The 15,287-nt window shown below is 42.3% G+C and overlaps 1 protein-coding gene across 2 annotated transcripts in view; it reads right to left on the bottom strand.

Annotated features, from left to right (window-relative positions):
- LOC124112768 (low-density lipoprotein receptor-related protein 4-like) overlaps positions 1 to 14,999 on the bottom strand; it is a 41,801-nt gene extending 26,802 nt beyond the window's left edge. Inside the window, exons 1-14 of one of the 2 annotated variants that reach the window (XM_046472904.2) lie at positions 14,812 to 14,999; positions 10,573 to 10,683; positions 10,044 to 10,163; positions 9,561 to 9,680; positions 8,660 to 8,782; positions 7,526 to 7,639; positions 6,970 to 7,083; positions 6,601 to 6,681; positions 6,311 to 6,415; positions 5,133 to 5,255; positions 4,016 to 4,345; positions 2,906 to 3,083; positions 1,717 to 1,944; positions 312 to 430 (exon numbers count right to left, since the gene is read on the bottom strand). In XM_046472904.2, the coding sequence (XP_046328860.2) occupies positions 312 to 430; positions 1,717 to 1,944; positions 2,906 to 3,083; positions 4,016 to 4,345; positions 5,133 to 5,255; positions 6,311 to 6,415; positions 6,601 to 6,681; positions 6,970 to 7,083; positions 7,526 to 7,639; positions 8,660 to 8,782; positions 9,561 to 9,680; positions 10,044 to 10,163; positions 10,573 to 10,683; positions 14,812 to 14,884 (1,939 nt within the window). In that variant the 5' untranslated portion in view covers positions 14,885 to 14,999. Of the gene's footprint in view, positions 1 to 311; positions 431 to 1,716; positions 1,945 to 2,905; positions 3,084 to 4,015; positions 4,346 to 5,106; positions 5,256 to 6,310; positions 6,416 to 6,600; positions 6,682 to 6,969; positions 7,084 to 7,525; positions 7,640 to 8,659; positions 8,783 to 9,560; positions 9,681 to 10,043; positions 10,164 to 10,572; positions 10,684 to 14,811 lie in introns of those variants that run through there. The other variant, XM_046472906.2, reaches the window with a different exon arrangement.
- Positions 15,000 to 15,287: the final 288 nt, after the last annotated feature.

Here is a 15,287-nt window from a genome sequence, read left to right as displayed (position 1 = left end):
CTATGGCCACGTTGCTACTAACCTATGACTACGTTGTTACTAACCTATGGCCACGTTGCTACTAACCTATGGCCCATGTTGTTACTAACCTATGACTACGTTGCTACTAACCTATGGCCACGTTGCTACTAACCTATGACTACGTTGTTACTAACCTATGGCCACGTTGCTACTAACCTATGGCCCATGTTGTTACTAACCTATGACTACGTTGTTACTAACCTATGGCCACGTTGCTACTAACCTATGGCCACGTTGCTACTAACCTATGGCCACGTTGCTACTAACCTATGGCCCATGTTGTTACTAACCTATGGCCACGTCCTGAGGAAACGCGAGTCCCCTGTTTAGGAGGACTCTTCTGTTGCTGCCGTCGGTGCTGCTCATCTCAATCTTGGGATAACTTCCTGCACAGGCCCAGAATAACCACCTTGTGATAAAGAGTTGCAAGATGATATTAACCACTTGATTTACAAATTGTTTATTTGTAATAAAGAAATATATTAAAATTAATAAAATGGGACAACCTACTGTTTTAATGCGATCTTATTGTGAGTAAGTATAGTTTTACGCCGCTTTTTGCAATATTCCAGCAATATCACGTCGGGGGACACCAGACATGTGCTTCACACATTGCAGCCATGTGGGGAATCGAACCCGGGTCGTCGGCGTGACGAGCAAACACCTTTACCACTAGGTCATCCCACCACCCCTGTGATCTATTAAAATATGTTTTAATCAACGACAATGAAATGTAAGTAAAGTGGGGTTTGAAGTGTTTTTTGCAATTTTCCCTTCTACTACAAAATATTTTAACAGTCTCGGTTGGTAGCCTTTCGGTAGGCGATTCTGTGAGGTAACAAATACACAACATCTGAAGAAAAGTGTTTTAATGTGTCTGCTGAACAACTTAACTAGACACGGCGGTGAAAAATATTCTATTCTACATAATATGCAGGGCAGAGATTCCGGATATAGAATCTATGAGAGGAGCTATTACACATGAAACATGCTCTTGACCCTACCAGGATCCGCTGATTAGAGGTTTGAATCCAATACTTTCAACACATTCACTTTCTAGTAACAAAAAGGTGAGGTGAGGTGAAATGGGGGTTAACGCCGCGTTCAAGATTATTGCACTTATATAGTGACGTGCATGCACGTGTGTGTGTGTGTGTGGTTGCTGATACTTGTCCAAAAAAATAGTACTAGTTTTATAGTACTAGCCCACTGAGATACCATCCTGCAGTCCTGTCAGGGATACACCACTCAGACACATTACAACTTTCCCCAGCAGTCTACCTTTGTTTTATCCCCTTAATGCTGAGCACTAGGAGGTGGGTGTGCGTGTATGCGTGTGTGTGTTTTTTTGTTTTGTTTTTGTTTTTTTGTTTTTTTGTTGTTGTTTTAGTTGTTTGTTTTTGTTTTGTTTTGGTTTTTTTGTTTGTTTTTTTTGGGGGGGTGTGTTAGTGGGTGGGTGGATGGGGGCGGGTCCATCAATAAAGTGATGGCGGCCTGCAAACAATCGAATTTGGACCAGACCAACCAGTGATTGATATTATGAGCCTGACCACCGATCGAAAATGACGCCCCTATTGACCCGGAATGCCCACGCGGTGCTCATAAAGTATATATACGAACCAAGGGCAGAAAAAAAGAGAGTAATTTTCATCTTTTGTAATAAAATGAAGTCCAAACGGCTACGTTCATATTTACCTATTCAAGGGATCCACCTCAAGTCCCTGAATCAGCGACAAGTCTGTATCTAGCAATGTTGTTTTGGCGCCTGTGTCAAGGGAGGCAACTGTGATTGTACCGGCTTCCTGGTCGGACCAGTACAGATTATGATGAACCCAGTCCAGAGTGATGCCGTTCGCTCTGAGTATCCCGGTAGTGTACAGTTGCTTGATGTTTGTTAAAGTCTTGTTTCCGGTTAAAGTTGCACTGAAGATAAAGGTTAATCTTGTGTTAAGTTATCAAAGCATCCAATTGTATTTTCTGGAAGTATTAATTGCATTGAATTGAGTGAAGATACAAGTTAATGTTGTATTACATTTTGAAATCATCAAATTATATTTTCAAGAAGCTTGAATTGATTTGGGTGAATAATGTTTTACCACACTGCACTGTGTGAACTATTCGCTGTAACATGAATGATGTCTGAAGCCGAGGGCGGTCGGGTAGCCCTGTGGTTAAAGCGTTCGCGTTAAAGCGTTGCTAAAAGCAGCGTAAAACCATACTCACTCACTCACTCACTCGGAAGCCTATTCATGCTACCCACCGACGTGATCTTGCCGTAATATTTCTTACAGCGGCTTTAAACCCAATGCAAAGGTTTGCCAGGCAAACCAGTGGTTTATATTTCGAACACGCGAAAGAGAGATAATCCATGCCACATAATCTGATCTCGAGATTCTCATGGGGATTATCACTGGCACTGCCTACCCATCATGCTCGGCATTGATGCTGGCTATTTTCAAGACTTGAAATACAAATATAACGACACATGTGATGATGAATAGCATCTACGGTAGCAGAGTGAGTTTGGGTCAGTGAGTTGTGTTCCAGTTATCACGGCGTGAGAGTTTGATGTGGGAGGAAAGCCTGAAGTGATGCAGGTCTTAGACGTTTACCACTTCGGTGAAACCCACGAGCACGGGTATGGTGCTGACAAACCAATATAGTCCTGAAACATAATCCTGGCGAACCGGAATTCGAAGCTACGATCATAGATCAAGGGACGCAACTCTGCACAGCGAATTGCGGCGCCTTTGACGACTGATTTCATGATTTCACTACTATTCATTATTCATCATTATTATTATAAATCAGTTTCCTCCTTTTTGAACAACAGACAATTCTTTTCAATCCGCACCCTCCCTGCAAGCTACACTTCACGACTCACGAGTTGATGGTGTTGTATCTGACGTCGGGCCAGTAGAGCGTCCTCTGCCTCACGTCCACAGTTAGACCGGAGGGATTCGGTCGCATTCCTTTGGCGGCAACCGGAAGTACAGAGATGTCATCGGTAGTTAGGTCCAAGACTAGCAAGTCCTGGTGCACGAACACCAACAGTAGAGGATCTGGAAAGAAATGTAGAATGCTCTCTGAGCAGCTGATAGAGCTCGCATTAGATGAAGAGCGATTAGGCATTTGCCAATACTTTATTTACGGATGATTTGTTCAAAAGGTTTGGTATTCAGAATGAAAATGAAAACGGACTTCAAATTCTGTGAATTCGGGTTTTGGGCCATTGCTTTGTTATTTTTCTTGAAATTTTAAGATGCTGATCTGAAATTTCATGATGCGATGTTGAAATTTCAAGCTTCTAACTTCACTCTCGACAAATTGAAATTTATTTCACATTTGGAAAATTAGCATCGTTAGATCCTTGAATCTGTAAATGCAAGGCCCTTCTTTTCCTGAGTGATTAATGTTTGAATAACGCCGTGCCATGTTTGTCACTGACGCTTCTTTAACCAATCAGACCTCGATTTCGACATTTCGATCATTACGAAAGAAAACCCACCTAGAGAACACTTACTCCCTTTCAGAGTGTAAATGCAATGACACTCAGTAATGACAGGATGTGTAAAATATCACTGACGGTGTGATAGCGGTGCCTTTATTATTTCCCTTTGGAACTACCTGTTTTCGATTCGATTTCGAGCTACAGATCCCCAAGCTATCAGATATCGGAATGCTTCGTTTTCTAATTTTAGAAGCCTCGACAGTTATTTGCCTATTAAACGGAGCGTTTGTCGTCAGATAATCACGAAGAGAAGTAACTGTGTCGTACCGGGGTAAAGACCCGAGAATAATGGCATTGGACCAGACATACCAGTGGTTGCTATAAGAGAAAAACGCCATGCTGTCGATTATAACGAGTTGCAGTCATCTACTTCACATCCACGGATTTGAATGTTGAAAGTGAACGGGCGTCTGCCAAAGACAGTAGTTTCATAGATGTCAGTGACGTCATATTATTTCGTTCAAGTGCCTGTAGGTCACTCACCGTTGTCCGTTCGTGTTGCAGTAACGGGTGGTCTTTTGACAGTCGGCAACGTAGTCGTTGTTGTGGATGTTGTCGTAGTTGGTGTGGTGAAAACAGTTGTTGTTGACGTCGATGAAGGCGTAGATGTGTCTGGAGTTGATGCTGTTTGTGTTGACGTGATGGAGCTTTGAGCTCCTTCTGTCGATGATGTCGTGTAAGGAGTAGTGTTTGAAGGGCACCGAGCCTCGTCCGAACCGTCAGCACAGTCCGGCTGTCCATCACACATCCACGGACTGGGGATGCACTGTCCTGACCTACACTGGACATATCTTGACCCGCATGTTGTGTCACCTGGAGGAACAAGACGATAGATGTTCTGGGCAAACATGTGTACAAGGCAAACAGATGTACTGGACAACAGATGTAGATTACAACCAGGTGTATTTGACAACCAGGTGTGCAAGACAACCAGGTTCCCTGGACAACAGGTGTAGAAGACAACCAGGTGTGCAAGACAAACAGGTGTACTGGACAAACAGGTGTGCAAGTCAAAGAGTTGTACTGGACAAACAGGTGTAAAAGACAAACATGTGTAAAAGACAAACAGGTGTACCGGACAAACAGGTGTACTGGATAACAGGTGTACTGGACAAACAGGTGTACTGGACAAACAGGTGTACTAGTCAACCAGGGGTACAAGAAAAACAGGTGTACAAGACAAACAGGTGTACTGGATAACAGGTGTGCTGGACAAACAGGTGTTCAAGACAAACAGGGGTACTTGACAAACAGGTGCACTAGACAGACAGGGGTACTGGACAAACAGGTGTACTGGACAAACAGATGCACAAGACAAACAGGGGTACTGGACAAACAGGTGTACAAGACAAACAGGTGCACTAGGTAACCAGGTGTTCAAGACAACCAGGTGTACTGGACAAACAGATATACTGGACAAACAGGTGCACAAGACAACCAAGTGTACAAGAAAAACAGGTGCACTAGGTAACCAGGTGTTCAAGACAACCAGGTGTACTGGACAAACAGGTGCACAAGACAACCAAGTGTACAAGACAAACAGGTGAACTCGACAAACATGATAGTATACTCACGTGGTTGAGATGTAAAGTTAACGTACCACAGTTCAGTTCATCGCTGTTGTCGGGGCAGTCCTGTTGGTTGTCACATTGCCATCGTTCAGGGATACACTTGCCGCCCCCACACATGAACCGCCCGGGAAGACACGCCCCTTGATGACCAGCTGACACACAAACACAGGCCAGAGGTTATCATAAAACGTATTGCTTTACGATTCCTAAGTTAAATGTCAGGGATGGAAAGAGGGCAATGAACTGAACGCGTATGGTGCTAACAAACCAAGGATTCGAACTCACGGTCAACAGATTCTTGCAAGATATGAAATACGACTCTATACAGCAAATCTTGGCGCCTTAGACGACCCGTAACGGTTCTTAAATATTGCTGTTTATAATACATGCGTACACATTGTTTGCAAGAAGCATTGTTTACACAGACAGGTAGAGAGAAACAAAGGGCCGTCAAGAAAGATGTTTTCAGCAAGTCGCTCACGTCCTATTTTCCAGACAATACATAGTTTGGACAGCATTATGTGTCTCTTCTATTTGTGAAAAGTGGTCGGGTAGACTAGTGGTTAAAGCGTTAGCTCGTCACGCCGAAGACCCGGGTTCGATTCCCGACATGGGTACAATGTGTGAAGCCCATTTCTGGTGACCACGCTTGAAAAATATGTTGACACAGTTCTCGATCAAAATTTTGAAAACTTAACAAACGAACATTCCGGAATGCCAAGTATATGGTTGAGATTGTATGGCAGTGCTTCCCACATTCTGTGCAACGCCTCCTCCGTTCAAATGTTTATCCTACGGAAGCAAGAAATAAGACGACCAGACGATAATTTTGACGGAATCAGTCGTTTGGGCCGTAGCTGTCGTTCGGAATACCCCGTGTTAACGTTTTCGAGGTTGCATGATTAGAAAACACATTCCGACTGTCACTTTCATGATCTGGTAAGCGAAGCTTGATTTGTTGGATGAAAAATCGTTCTGACGTGGCCCTTAATGGGATGTCCTCAGATCTTTGTTTGGCGATAGCGAGAACAAAGATCGGATTTTCCTAAGATTGTTAATACTACTAAATACTAAATATCGGTGACATCAAGGGGATGATGATGATGATGATGATGATGATGATGATGATGATGATGATGATGATCCTGGACAAGGGACAAGTGGTGCCAATGGCACAACGAGGTTCATATTCCCTTGGAGGGCTCACCTGTTGAGGAGGCTGATGTTGTTATTGTTGTTGAATGTTGTGATGGTGTTGGCGTTGGCGTTGGTGTTGGTGTTGGTGACGTTGATGTTAAATTCAAAGTTGTAACTGTAAAAGAAAGATAAAAAATATTTTATACGTTGACTAGATTTAATTAGCATGTTACAATATTTTATTGTTGTTGACCAAAAGGACAGCAAAAGTTCATTAATCTAGGCTCCATGACCAAGAAACCACAAGTAGTTCATAATAAATGAGGTTCACATATACATCTCTGAGATGAACATACTCACCACCAGTGGTCGTTGTGTTGGGGACGAATGTTGGATCATTTGTAATTTCAGGCACACGCGTATCATTAGATCTGGCCGGACCTGTACAACACGTATTCACTTATCAGGGAAGCGCTAGTCAAGCCACGTAAATCTTGTTTTATCAAAAGTCGGTTTGAAATAGATATCTACAGCTATGACACATAATCTTCATTGATGTGTTATTTTGCCCATTACGCCAAATGGAATCTGTTTATCGGGGGATAATCTGGACTGGCTATTCTTTTGCATTGACAATTTATATTTTATAATATTATTAAGTAGTAAATTACGAGATATTATGGATCCCGAGTAATTGGTATATTAGATACATCGGTGATAACTACATACACCTGATCTCGTCACTATCGTCCTCACAATCCGCCTCGCCGTCACACGTCCACGTCTTCGGGATGCATGTGTTGTCCGCACACTTGAACTCGGTGGTGTTGCACTTCACGGGTGCTGGAAACAGTGACGACAGTGACGATGACAACGACGACAATGAGTGAGTGAGTATGGTTTTACGCCGCTTTTAGCACTATTCCAGCAATATCACGGCGGGGGACACCAGAAATGGGCTTCACACATTGTGCCCATGTCGGGAATCGAACCCGGGTCTTCGGCGTGACGAGCGAACGCTTTAACCACTAGGCTACCCGACCGCCCCTCGACGACGATGAAATGGGGTTAACGATGATTATGACCATAACTTAGTGATAATGATACAAAGGGTATAATGATGATGACGACGGCGATGATGATGATGATGATGATGATGATGATGATGATGATTGCGTTTGGTGCCAATAACGAGGACAACGATACTGATTGAGTGTCACAATAAAGACAACGATGGCTCACCATAATGTGCATGTGTGTTGGAAACATATGATTCATAACGTACCACAAGACTCTTCATCAGATCCATCGATGCAGTCATTATCTCCGTCACACTGCCACACCTTCTTTATACACTTGTCATCCGCACACTGCAGCTCGTCAGCTGCACAGGTTGGGCCTACGTCACAACAAAGGGAGATAACACGTATCAACTTATGTCCACGTTGGCATTCTTTCATTCATCACCTTAATCATTTAATCTAATGCTACATGATGCATTTGGCTCTAAAGATCAGTGATAGGCTCACGATTTAATATTGAGAACATTTAACATATTTAATAACTACCTGTTGACAAATGTTGCTAAAATCACAATGGTACAGGCGTCAACATTTTCGTCTCGTTTGAACACTGATGAAGGCAAAAGCATTAAATTTTAAAGGATTGACTGTGTTTTCTTTTTCGATTAGCTGCCGCTGGGTTATCAGAAAGGTCACGGTCATTACAACATCTTACAGACACCTTCCGTGTTTACCCTTCCCACATAACATCTAAAAGGTACATGTATTTTGTTGACACTTTCATCGTATGGAAGTTGTGGAAATGATATTTGAGGTTGAAGGTATCGAGCCGATAGTGTTTGGAATTGTCACTTCGATCAGTGAAAACAGTTCAGACGTAAAATCTGTTCTGCGGTCTCAGAAAACATTTGAAACATTTGCACTCCATTTTGTCAAGTATTTCAAGGACTATAATGATCTTAGCTTAAACTTAAGTCCGGACCAGTGGTAAATTTTGACATAAGCCTACACTCGCTCTGTGGAAGTGGCTGGCGATTATAACTAAAACCTAAGATCCCGATCGTATAGATTTATACAATATTTGTAGGGATAGGGTTGTTTTGTGCAAGAGGATCCTGAAAGAAGGCGGCATGGCAAATGCCCTACATTCCATTGTGGCGGAAGTATTCCGTCTCGTTGTGTGTGGCGTATTTTAACTCCTTGTGAAAAACAAATGTAAAAGTAATTGACCTATTCTGCCAACCAGATTGCAAGAACTGCAATGGACACTAGGGCCGTGTATATATTCAATTATTCGTGCGTCTTTCTCACAAAATAATCATAAAGATATAAAATATGGATTCAGTTTTAATATTATTATACGAGAAATGTCATTCGCGTGATATCATACGACTTACGACAATTGGCCTCATCAGTGCCGTTAGGGCAGTCGGGCTCCCCATCACACAGCCAGATTGTCTTGATGCAGATGTTTGCGTCGTTCCGGCACATCACCTGATCTGGCGCACAGGTCTTCCCACCTGAGGAAACCATGTTTCTTTCTTCCATAATCACAGGGAAATACAGGTATGGTGGCATGCACAGAAACATATACCTGCATATTGAGAAGGTGAGGTGAAATTGGGTTTAACGTCGCGTCCAAGATTATCGCACTTATATAGCAACCTGCATGCACGTGTGTGTGTGTGTGTGGCTGCTTGTACTGGTCCGGACTGATGCCGATTTATAGTGCTAGCCCACTGAGATACCATGCCGAAGTTTAATATGAATACCCCACTCAGACACAGTATACTGACTCCGAGCCGACCAGTCCTTGTTTTAGCCCCTTAATGCCGAGCGCCAGACAGGGTAATATTGAGAGGGAACAGTCCAGTGACTACTACTACTACTACTACTACTACTACTACTACTACTATGTAAGGTACTAATGGCATGGTCTACACAGCAACATGGTGTGAAAATGTATACCACTCAAAAAAGTCGAAGAAGAGCCAGTTCCTCCATGGCAAGACATGGCAGATTGACTACAGTGATATCAAAGAATCGGGTGTTCTTTAACGTCTTTCGAGTAGTATAATTTCAGTTCATGGGTGTGTTTTAATCTACATTAATTTACAGTTACATTTTATCCAGTTCAACCTGGTAGATATGATAAATTATGATTACAATTTAAAGTCTTGCTTCCTCAGAATATCAACCATGATGTCATATGCCGTTTTAGGGCCGGTTTTGTAATTAGCAGAACCAGCAACCTCTTATTTTGCATTTGAATACGTTAGAATCTTTCTCCTTACTTACATTCTTCTTCATCACTCCCGTCTATACAGTCCTTCTGTCCATCACAGACTGACCGCTGCAGGACACACTTCTTGCTGCCGGACACACAGGGTGCCGTGAACGGAGGACAGGTGATGCTCTCTGTTAACAGAGAGTGATTGTGTGTGAGGTGTCGACACTTTTAGCAAATCACTGTACAGTGGGGACAAGACTTGGCTTCCCACACTGTACCCATGTAGAGATCCGAACCCATTTTTTCGGAGAAAAGAACGAATCATTTAACTACTAATCCTCCCAAAAGCCTGACGTATGAATATATCATCAATTGTGGTTATAAAATGAATATCTGGGACAGCAAATGATGATCAGTATTAAACTTCTGTCTTTGTTGGGCGTGATCTGCGTCATGCGACGCCTTGTTGAATGTTCGGCGTTATAAAAGTCCTGTACTCCTGATGGAGAGAGAAAGAGACTGAAGTGGAGGGCCGTCGTCACGTCACTCACCACAGTTGTTCTCGTCGCTGCCGTCCTTGCAGTCCCTTTCGCCGTCGCACCACCAGTCTGCACTGATACACGCGTCATATGATGCACAGGACACGTACTCTGGTCGACACGTTATCTCACCTTCAACACCAATAACCTTACACTACATTGAACATCGCGTTTGTTAATGAGAAATGAATTCATTTTTTAACAATGGAAATCTTCTGCAAGTATACTCAACTTTTCAGTTCTACGTTGATTTGTTTTATCACTGATGTAGATTATTTTAATTACAAAAAACAAACATTACAACGAATATGCTCTTAACATATATATTGCAGCTCAAGCCGACACAGTGAGTAGATATGTAGTCATAAGTATTATAACAATCCAACGGGTTGTAGTTACAAGTATTAGTTGAATATTTTGTTTTAATCAATTGCTAATAACGAAATATAATTTCGAAAGAAGACGGAATTCCTTCGTTCAAATGGAAATATTATATATAACAGTCATGGTGGTATTACGAGGAAGAGAGTTTTATTCCTACCACAGTTGATCTCGTCACTGCCGTCCTCACAGTCCTTGTCCAAGTCACAGCGCCAGTGGTTGGGGACGCACTGATCGTCACACTCAAACTCCGCCCCCTCCCGACACACACCTGGCACATACAACAGGTAGTATAACACCTTGTCCCTACACACACCTGGCACATACAACAGGTAGTACAACACCTTGTCCCTACACACCTGGCACATACAACAGGTAGTATAACACCTTGTCCCTACACACCTGGCACATATAAAAAAGGTAGTATAACACCTTGTCCCTACACACCTGGCACATACAACAGGTAGTATAACACCTTGTCCCTACACGCACCTGGCACATATAAAAAAGGTAGTATAACACCTTGTCCCTACACACACCTGGACAGATACAACAGGTAGTATAACAGCTTCTCCCTAAACACACCTGGACAGATACAACAGGTAGTATAACACCTTGTCCCTACACACACCTGGCACATACAACAGGTAGTATAACACCTTGTCCCTAAACACACCTGGCACATACAACAGGTAGTATAACACCTTGTCCCTACACACCTGGCACATACAACAGGTAGTATAACACCTTGTCCCTACACACCTGGCACATACAACAGGTAGTATAACACCTTGTCCCTACACACCTGGCACATACAACAGAGAGTATAACACCTTGTCCCTACACACCTGACACATACAACAGGTAGTATATCACCTTGTCCCTACACACCTGGCACATACAACAGGTAGTACAACACCTTGTCCCTAAACACACCTGGCAAATACAACAGGTAGTATAACACCTTGTCCCTAAACACACCTGGCACATACAACAGGTAGTACAACACCTTGTCCCTAAACACACCTGGCACATACAACAGGTAGTTTAACACCTTGTCCCTACACACACCTGGCACATACAACAGGTAGTATAACACCTTGTCCCTACACACCTGGCACATATAACAGGTAGTATAACACCTTCTCCCTACATACACCTGGCACATATAACAGGTAGTATAACACCTTGTCCCTACACACACCTGGCACATACAACAGGTAGTATAACACCTTGTCCCTACACACCTGGCACATATAACAGGTAGTATAACACCTTCTCCCAACATACACCTGGCACATATAACAGGTAGTACAACACCTTGTCCCTAAACACACCTGGCACATACAACAGGTAGTTTAACACCTTGTCCCTACACACACCTGGCACATACAACAGGTAGTATAACACCTTGTCCCTACACACCTGGCACATATAACAGGTAGTATAACACCTTCTCCCTACATACACCTGGCACATATAACAGGTAGTATAACACCTTGTCCCAAAACACACTTGGCACATACAACAGGTAGTATAACACCTTGTCCCTACACACCTGGCACATACAACAGGTAGTATAACACCTTGTCCCTAAACACACCTGGCACATACAACAGGTAGTTTAACACCTTGTCCCTACACACACCTGGCACATACAACAGGTAGTATAACACCTTGTCCCTACACACCTGGCACATATAACAGGTAGTATAACACCTTCTCCCTACATACACCTGGCACATATAACAGGTAGTATAACACCTTGTCCCAAAACACACTTGGCACATACAACAGGTAGTATAACACCTTGTCCCTACACACCTGGCACATACAACAGGTAGTATAACACCTTGTCCCTACACACCTGGCACATACAACAGGTAGTATCATGAGCATCGATCCACGCAATTGGGATACGATGGCATGCACCAACCAAGTCAGCGAGCCTGACCACCCGATCCCGTTAGTCGCCTCTTACGGCAAGCATGGGTTGCTGAAGTCCTATTCTACCCCGGATCTTCACGGGTCAATTGGGATGAGTGTCCGACTGACTCCCTTAACATAGTCCCGGGTACATTAACTCACTCTTAGTTGACAAAGTTTCTATAGGTCAAATGCTGGAAAGTAAAGTTACATAATTGCTACATAATTGCCTTGAGGATGTCATACTGCAAAATATCACGTCTCTGAGATCCCAGGAACCTGTTCAGACAGCTGGTGTTCGCCCACAATTCTAACACCTCAGTGTTGACAGCTTATTGCGCCACAAGATCAACTACAAGCATGGCTAATTAAAGGTCCGACTTTTCCCAGCGTAGCAAGATGCTGGACGAATGAAGCTCCTACTTACTGTATGGTCGCATTGTTATATGCATTGTGTTTGACACAATTGACACAATTTACGACACAGCATGAAACACGTTGTTACGCCGTCTCCGCGATAACGTTTACAGCAGACTCTGTGGTCGATAAAATATACCATAGTATACACAGTTGTGTATTAACGCGACTTCACTTATTTTCAAATACATGTATGCAAAATAGGTCAGATCTCTTTTTATTGAGGATTTGAATATATTTCAAAGTTTTATTTTAGAAAAAGTCTATTGTAGGTACATTTAAGTTTAAAGTTTGACGAACCATAGTGTACACGTATTGCAGTTTTGGCCTCTTCAGTTGAAGCACTTCACTTATTAAAGCAACTACCCCTTATGACATACGCATTTGATATTGATATTAATATTGATATATTAACTTATACAAACCACACTTGTATACGAAACCAGTCCCATTCGATGTGAGTTAGAATATAAAGTTCAAGATGATAAGTAAATTCCATTGGTTTGAATATTGAGTAGATATCAACAACAAAACTATCAATTGTACGATGGGTTATTTCAGTGTAAAATGTATCTTACAACAATATTTTAGTTACTTTTAAAACTTTCATTATACAAAAAGCGAAAGATATAATGTAACTATTCAAAGATCTACTATGTGTTCCCCATTTCACTCGGAAATTCTATGCAATGGCTTAGTGGAGTAAGGACAGTGTTACATCGCTTTTAGCAGTGAAAACGTATTGGTCCGGACACTGTTATTGCGGAAACCCCTCCTTCGTGACGATGCTGTGGAAAATGTTAACATAATTCAAGAAGATATAACTCAGAATCCTTAATTTGTTATTCCGGACATTTGATAATCTGGATGATTTCATTGAACCGTACCGTCCGGATTAACGAGGTATCCAAGGCATATCACGCCGGTGAGGAGTCGAACAATGATCTTCGAGGTGTAACAGCCAACGTTTTAACCACTAGGCTCCCCCAGCGCCACACTGTCAGAGCGACGCCTCTTCACCACTCACGCTTAGAGATAGTATACAAACTTTTTGACAAGTATAACCTTACATCTACATGTAAAAGGGAGTGCACCGCATCTTGACCAACCATCACCCTCACGGTTTTACATTCAGGTCATATACAGAAGTCAAGCAGAAGGTATGTTTTGTACAAACAGTTGCGTGAATTACTCCGCAGGAGAATATCCAGGTCAACACCAGGTCACCATTGCGATGACCTGTGTCGGAGTAACATTGTGTACCGGAAGTACTTGAACTGGAGGTCAGTACGGTGTCAACGTGGCTTGTTGACGTGCTTGATATATACCTCCGCCAAACACATACTGACCTTCACTGGCTTGAAAGTAAAAGTAACGAGTCCTGGCTTGTGCCAGCACTAATAGAATACAAGGGGCTTCAAAGTTTATGAATATAATTATTCATACTCCCATAGAAAGATTACAACAACGGTATATTGTACATAAACTATTGTAGAAAATCCATCGCAGGGTGTAAAGGTGAATATTAGCACGCATCTTTGCGTTAGACCAATCTACTGCCAGACATCCGTTTTATCATTTTTCGCTTCTTTTATGTTTTCGCTTTAATATAGTATTGTTTATATGTTATAGAGTATACTAAGAAGTACATCCAACCGAAAGAAAGAAATATGAATTCGAGTGTACTTTCTTGTATCACCTATAAAATCAGTAATCAATCATTACAGATCAGTAGCAAAATGCAAGCATTAAAAGTAGGTCGAAGTAATATATCATATGATATCAAGGATTTATGAAAACGTATAACGTAGCGATAACTTCGTGAGCATTAGACAACGTATGGCCACGTCCATGACATTATAAAACAATATCCTATACCAGAATTATTGCTTTCGCACCAATAGTCCCAACTATTTGAAATAGCATAATGAACAGATATGTAACATAACCCTACATTTCAAATTTGATATCAGATAGGAAAGTAACACCTCTTCATAAATGATGATATTTATATATGACAATGATGAGAGCTATGGTCATTGAAGATCATACTCACGGCCTTCGGACGCTTGCAGCAGAAATACAATCAGCACGAACAACCACCTCGCTTGATACACAATGTCTGTCATATTCGTGTGTTTGTTGTAGTCCGTGACAGAATCGTCCTATTTATGCCATGTGTGAGGTGTCTAGCTCAACACCATTACTACAACGTGTTGGAGCTCGTTCCTGGCGGGTTCCGTATCTACTTGGAGCTATTGTGACGTCATCTAGGGCCCGGATGCACCTCGTTCAGGGGGGATAGAAAATAGCCAAATGCGCGTGACCAATAACCAATGTCATAGAAATGCTTCCATATATTTCATGCTGTTGGTTTGTTTGGTTTGGTTTGGTTTGGTTTGTTGACAAAGACAACAGTTTAATATTTATGAGTCGATATCAAGGAAAGAGAAATAGTATAGAGTTTACCTGCAGCATCATTTTTCCATCTCCTAGCGTACATATGCCACTCGGGGCAAAGGGCAAATTTGC

This window comes from Haliotis rufescens, unplaced genomic scaffold, assembly GCF_023055435.1.
Source record: "Haliotis rufescens isolate VD_foot unplaced genomic scaffold, xgHalRufe1.0.p SCAF_2, whole genome shotgun sequence".
Classification (NCBI taxonomy): Eukaryota; Metazoa; Mollusca; class Gastropoda; order Lepetellida; family Haliotidae; genus Haliotis; species Haliotis rufescens.
Note: the sequence above shows the minus strand (reverse complement) of the source record. Positions and strands in the feature narration are given on the sequence as shown.